The 7,035-nt window shown below is 46.3% G+C and overlaps 1 protein-coding gene across 1 annotated transcript; it reads left to right on the top strand.

The window, feature by feature from the left end:
- Nucleotides 1–344: 344 nt before the first annotated feature.
- On the top strand, nt 345–4,136 carry LOC309567486 (uncharacterized protein; the record flags this gene model as incomplete). The annotated part of the gene is made up of 3 exons (XM_082272874.1): nt 345–463; nt 551–652; nt 3,251–4,136. Exons 1-3 carry the CDS (start codon nt 399–401, stop codon nt 4,134–4,136), a joined length of 1,053 nt encoding a protein of 350 aa, XP_082129000.1. The 5' UTR covers nt 345–398.
- Nucleotides 4,137–7,035: the final 2,899 nt, after the last annotated feature.

The following is a 7,035-nucleotide window of genomic DNA, read 5'->3' as shown; positions in this document are numbered from 1 at the left end:
CTTGTTTTGGCGTTTTTCAGGCGTTTTTTCAGGCGTTTTTGCAAGCGTTTACAAGCGTTTTACAGGCGTTTTTATAGGCGTTTTTTATAGGCGTTTTTGTGTAGTGACTTGGCCAATGAAAAGCATTGTGTTTTGTTTACAAAATTTGCAAAGGAACCTCCCAGGGACCTCCTCCCCTGCATTGGACCTCCCAGGGACCTCCTCTTCTTCATTTTGTTTTTTTCTTTTTTGTCTGTGTGAGTTCTCTGCTGCTTAAAATGGACGACAATGAAAGAGGATTTCTGTTTTGTGCATCACTTGCACTTCTGATGCTGGAGGAAGAGAAGGAAGAGAGTAATCGACAATACTGGGTCCATCCTGTGATTGCTAATCGGCGACAGCGTGGCCAGTTCTGGGCAATGTATGATGACCTTCGTGTGCACGAGGACAAATTTTTTCAATACACACGGATGTCAGTAAAAAGGTGGGTACATCTCCTAATATCCTCAATAAGCTTGTACTATGAATGATATATTATTTGCCCACTAACAATCAATATTATATTGTACAGTTTTGATGAGTTGCTGGAGTTACTCTCTGCACATCTTCAGCGACAAGACACTGATTTTCGTGACTGTATTCCACCTGTGGAAAGGCTGATCATTACACTGCGGTAAGCAACAACCCACGTCCCCATCCCCCATCTCTCAAACCCCATCTCCCTCACCCTACTCCACTTACAATCAGTGCCACGTATCAGTGCCACGAATCAGTACCACGAATTAGTGCCACGAATAAGTGTCCACCAGTGCCACGTATAAGTGCCACGAATAAGTGTCCACCAGTGCCACGTATAAGTGCCACGTATCATTGCCACGTATTAGTGCCACGAATAAGTGTCCACCAGTGCCACGTATAAGTGCCACGAATAAGTGTCCACCAGTGCCACGTATAAGTGCCACGTATCATTGCCACGTATTAGTGCCACGAATAAGTGTCCACCAGTGCCACGTATCAGTGCCACGTATCAGTGCCACGAATAAGTGTCCACCAGTGCCACGTATAAGTGCCACGTATCATTGCCACGTATTAGTGCCACGAATAAGTGTCCACCAGTGCCACGTATAAGTGCCACGAATAAGTATCCACCAGTGCCACGTATAAGTGCCACGTATCATTGCCACGTATTAGTGCCACGAATAAGTGTCCACCAGTGCCACGTATCAGTGCCACGTATCAGTGCCACGAATAAGTGTCCACCAGTGCCACGTATAAGTGCCACGTATCATTGCCACGTATTAGTGCCACGAATAAGTGTCCACCAGTGCCACGTATAAGTGCCACGAATAAGTGTCCACCAGTGCCACGTATAAGTGCCACGTATCATTGCCACGTATTAGTGCCACGAATAAGTGTCCACCAGTGCCACGTATAAGTGCCACGAATAAGTGTCCACCAGTGCCACGTATAAGTGCCACGTATCATTGCCACGTATTAGTGCCACGAATAAGTGTCCACCAGTGCCACGTATAAGTGCCACGAATAAGTGTCCACCAGTGCCACGTATAAGTGCCACGTATCATTGCCACGTATTAGTGCCACGAATAAGTGTCCACCAGTGCCACGTATCAGTGCCACGAATCAGTGCCACGAATAAGTGTCCACCAGTGCCACGAATCAGTGCCACGAATAAGTGTCCACCAGTGCCACGTACAAACACCTCCCTTTCCACCCACCATGTGCACCCGCAAGAGTGTCACTGGTTGGAATCCCAACCACGACACTACCTGCCTGGAGTTTGTATGTTATCCCTGTGCCTGCGTGGGTTTACTCCCACACTCCAAAGACCTCCAACCTCCTCCCCCTTGTCCTCTACCCCAGGTATTGCTGATCCTGTGGCCCTGCAGCTTTTGCAGAACTAAAAGTCCCATTAACCATTGCAAGCTGCTGACAGTTACAAGCATGAGACTCCCAAATGCGCAGATATTATGTGATTTTTAGTCCCACAACAGATGGAGGGCCACAAGTTGAGCATCCATGCTCTACCCCTATGAATAAGCCATGCTATACCCCGTATGAATAAAATAGAGACACCAACACAACATTTGTACTTGTGGTACATTTTTTTTTAATTTTTTTAATCTGCTGAATTGCATAGAACTCTATACTAAATAATAACAACTCTTGAACACAGGAGAGTGTCCTGAGCAAACATCAATGTTGCAACCGAAAACTGTATACCAAAAAAATTACAAATTATGAAATGTAGGGGAGCTTGGGCATAAATTGTCAAACATTGCTCCCTGTGTAAAGTATGGGGATGGAGCAGAAGAGGGGTTTGGGTAATGGGGAAAACCGGAGTAGGGAGGTGGTCGTGTTGGCGGTGGTGGTGGTGCGAATGAGGATGGTGCATGGTGGTAAGTACGTGGAGGACAGGTAATTTGGGAAGGTGCTGAGGTAATTTGGGAAGGTGCAGAGGTAATTTGGGAAGGTGCTGAAGATGGGCAGGGTGGGTCATCAGAGGGGATGAAGGAGGAAATGCAGTCCAGCATTGCCTTCCGCATTGCTATCTGCCTTGATTCAGGGACCTTGTCAACAAATGGCTCCAGACTTCTTAGAAACATAATTGTAGGGTTTTCCTGCCTTCTTTGTACAAATTGCGACATCATGCCCGCTATTTGGTTAAATCTATCATTTCTTCGTTTTGGTGGCCTTGTGGTTGCTCGCCGTAGTGTCGCAGCAGGGGGGGGAAGCATTTCAGGGCTTCTTGATACCTCTGTCAAAGGTCTTTCTTCTACTTGGGGTTCTGTATTATCTGGAACTGGCATTTGAAGGGAGGGAGATGCTAATTCATTTAATGACATGTCCGGTACTGCCATGTCCATAAATTGCATTTCTCGTTGTTCTTCAATTTGTATTTCTTGACTCTCCTCCACTTCGTTGTCGTCCTCTTCTTCAGGAGCTGTGTTGCTCCAGGAACTCTGGGTACTGTGGAAAAAAAAAACATGCTCTAGAATGTCTGCATGCATACTTTATATGTAACTTTCAAAGTAACATGACCTACTTATTCATTTGTAGTGAAGGCCACAGAAAGTCAAGGTCTTTTGCATGAATATATTGCGGCGGTTCCTCAGCTGCCTGCCCACTCCGGAACTCCCTTAACTGGCGCTTATAACGGGCATAAGCGTCCTTCAAGCTTTTCCATTTACGTTTAAGTTGAAAAACTGTTAAAAAAAGAAAATAATTATGTTTTTTTTTTTCTTTTCCACAGGTACTTAGCAACTGGTCAATCCCTGGCAAGTTTACACTTTGCATTTATGATTGGGAAATCTACAGCTAGCTACATTATACGGGACACTTGTGACAAAATCTGGGATGTCTTACATGATGTGGAGATGGCCCAACCTAAGGAGGACGAGTGGCTCTCTATTTCTAAAGTCTTTTGGGAAAGATGCAATTTCCCAAACTGTGTAGGAGCTATAGATGGGAAGCATATACGAGTAATTAAACCAGTTAACAGTGGTACAAAATATTTTAATTATAAAAAATATTTCTCTTTTGTTCTATTGGCGGTCGTGGATGCCAATTATTGCTTCCGCTACATTGATATTGGCTCTTACGGGAGTAGTTCGGACTCCAGCATCTTTGCGCATTCTACTTTTGGCCAGATGCTACGTAACAATAACCTAGACCTACCTGATAACAATCCACTACCGGGAACCAATGGTCCACCTGTCCCCTATGTGTTTGTTGGGGATGAAGCGTTTGCGCTTCATGAACACCTTCTAAGGCCATACTCAAGCCGAAACCTCAATGTGGAGAAGAGGGTGTTCAACTATAGGCTAACCAGAGCAAGGAGAGTGGTTGAGTGTGCTTTTGGCCTGCTATCAAACAAATGGCGATTTTTACACAGCGTCATAAATCTCAACATGGAAAACGCAATATGCGCAGCCAAGGCAGCGTGCATCTTACATAATTTTGTAAGGAAGCGGGATGGTGTGTGCTTCGAAGATGCTTTAATGCACACAATGCAGAGGGCACAATGGAGCGGGAGTCGTGGGAACACAACTGGTGCATATGTTCGAGATACCTTCAACAACTTCTTCATGAACACAGGACAGGTTCCATGGCAAATGGAAGCCATTGAAAATTGCTAATGACAATTGATAAGTGACAATCTCTGTATTGATGTGCATTAAATAAATTTAAAGGTATCATTTCAAATAAAGGTATTATTGCAATCTAACATTCTGTATTGGTGTGCATTCATGGTATGATACAAAGTGCTTATTTGTGGTGTCATGTGACCAGGGATTTTGTTTGTGCAATTAAACTACAAGGTAAGAAAAAAAAGTATAGCCAGAGCGAGAGCATTATTAAAAAAAAAACAACCCTCTACTCCATTCACACTACTCTGACTTTTCGGGCGACTTCTCAAGTCGCCCCAAGTCAGGTGGCACTGATACGTGGCACTGGTGGACATGGATACGTGGCAATGATTTGTGGCACTGATACGTGGCACTGGTGGACACTTATTTGTGGCACTCATGTGTGGCACTGATATGTGGCACTGGTGGACAATGATTTGTGGCACTGATACGTGGCACTGGTGGACACTTATTCGTGGCATTAATACGTGGCACTGGTGGACACTTATTCGTGGCACTGATACGTGGCACTGATACGTGGCACTGGTGGACACTTATTCGTGGCACTAATACGTGGCACTGATACGTGGCACTGGTGGACACTTATTCGTGGCACTAATACGTGGCACTGATACGTGGCACTGGTGGACACTTATTCGTGGCACTAATACGTGGCACTGATACGTGGCACTGGTGGACACTTATTCGTGGCACTGATACGTGGCACTGATACGTGGCACTGGTGGAAACTTATTCGTGGCATTAATACGTGGCACTGGTGGACACTTATTCGTGGCACTGATACGTGGCACTGATACGTGGCACTGGTGGAAACTTATTCGTGGCACTAATACGTGGCACTGATACGTGGCACTGGTGGACACTTATTCGTGGCACTAATACGTGGCACTGATTTGTGGCACTGGTGGACACTGATTTGCGGCACTGATTTTTGGCATTCTTGGACACTGATTTGTGGCACTGATACGTGGCACTGATACGTGGCACTGGTGGACACTTATTCGTGGCACTAATACGTGGCACTGGTGGACACTTATTCGTGGCATTAATACGTGGCACTGGTGGACACTTATTCGTGGCACTAATACGTGGCACTGATACGTGGCACTGGTGGACACTTATTCGTGGCACTGATACGTGGCACTGATACGTGGCACTGGTGGAAACTTATTCGTGGCACTGATACGTGGCACTGATACGTGGCACTGGTGGACACTTATTCGTGGCATTAATACGTGGCACTGGTGGACACTTATTCGTGGCACTAATATGTGGCACTGATACGTGGCACTGGTGGACACTTATTCGTGGCACTAATACGTGGCACTGATACGTGGCACTGGTGGACACTTATTCGTGGCACTGATACGTGGCACTGATACGTGGCACTGGTGGAAACTTATTCGTGGCACTAATACGTGGCACTGATACGTGGCACTGATACGTGGCACTGGTGGACACTTATTCGTGGCATTAATACGTGGCACTGGTGGACACTTATTCGTGGCACTGATACGTGGCACTGATACGTGGCACTGGTGGAAACTTATTCGTGGCACTAATACGTGGCACTGATACGTGGCACTGGTGGACACTTATTCGTGGCACTAATACGTGGCACTGATTTGTGGCACTGGTGGACACTGATTTGCGGCACTGATTTTTGGCATTCTTGGACACTGATTTGTGGCACTGATATGTGGCACTGGTGGACACTGATTTGCGGCACTGATTTGCGGCACTGATCCGTGGCACTGGTGGACACTGATTTGTGGCACTGATACGTGGCACTGATATGTGGCATTGTTGGACACTGATTTGTGGCACTTATATGTGGCATTGGTGGACACTGACTTGTGGCACTGATTTGTGGCACTGGTGGACACTGATTTGCGGCACTGATTTGTGGCACTGGTGGACACTAATTTGCGGCACTGATTTGTGGCATTCTTGGACACTGATTTGTGGCACTTATATGTGGCACTGGTGGACACTAATTTGCGGCACTGATTTGTGGCATTCTTGGACACTGATTTGTGGCACTTATATGTGGCACTGGTGGACACTAATTTGCGGCACTGATTTGTGGCATTCTTGGACACGGATTTGTGGCACTGATATGTGGCACTGGTGGACACTAATTTGCGGCACTGATTTGTGGCACTTATATGTGGCACTGGTGGACACTAATTTGCGGCACTGATTTGTGGCATTCTTGGACACGGATTTGTGGCACTGATATGTGGCACTGGTGGACACTAATTTGCGGCACTGATTTGTGGCACTTATATGTGGCACTGGTGGACACTAATTTGCGGCACTGATTTGTGGCACTTATATGTGGCACTGGTGGACACTAATTTGCAGCACTGATTTGTGGCATTCTTGGACACTGATTTGTGGCACTTATATGTGGCACTGGTGGACACTAATTTGCGGCACTGATTTGTGGCATTCTTGGACACGGATTTGTGGCACTGATATGTGGCACTGGTGGACACTAATTTGCGGCACTGATTTGTGGCATTCTTGGACACTGATTTGTGGCACTTATATGTGGCACTGGTGGACACTAATTTGCGGCACTGATTTGTGGCATTCTTGGACACTGATTTGTGGCACTTATATGTGGCATTGGTGGACACTGACTTGTGGCACTGGTGGACACTAATTTGCGGCACTGATTTGTGGCATTCTTGGACACGGATTTGTGGCACTGATATGTGGCACTGGTGGACACTAATTTGCGGCACTGATTTGTGGCATTCTTGGACACGGATTTGTGGCACTGATATGTGGCACTGGTGGACACTAATTTGCGGCACTGATTTGTGGCACTTATATGTGGCACTGGTGGACACTAATTTGCGGCACTGATTTGTGGCAC

The sequence above is a fragment of the Pelophylax lessonae genome (assembly GCF_965119305.1).
Source record: "Pelophylax lessonae genome assembly, chromosome: 11".
Taxonomy (NCBI): domain Eukaryota; kingdom Metazoa; phylum Chordata; class Amphibia; order Anura; family Ranidae; genus Pelophylax; species Pelophylax lessonae.
Note: the sequence above shows the minus strand (reverse complement) of the source record. Positions and strands in the feature narration are given on the sequence as shown.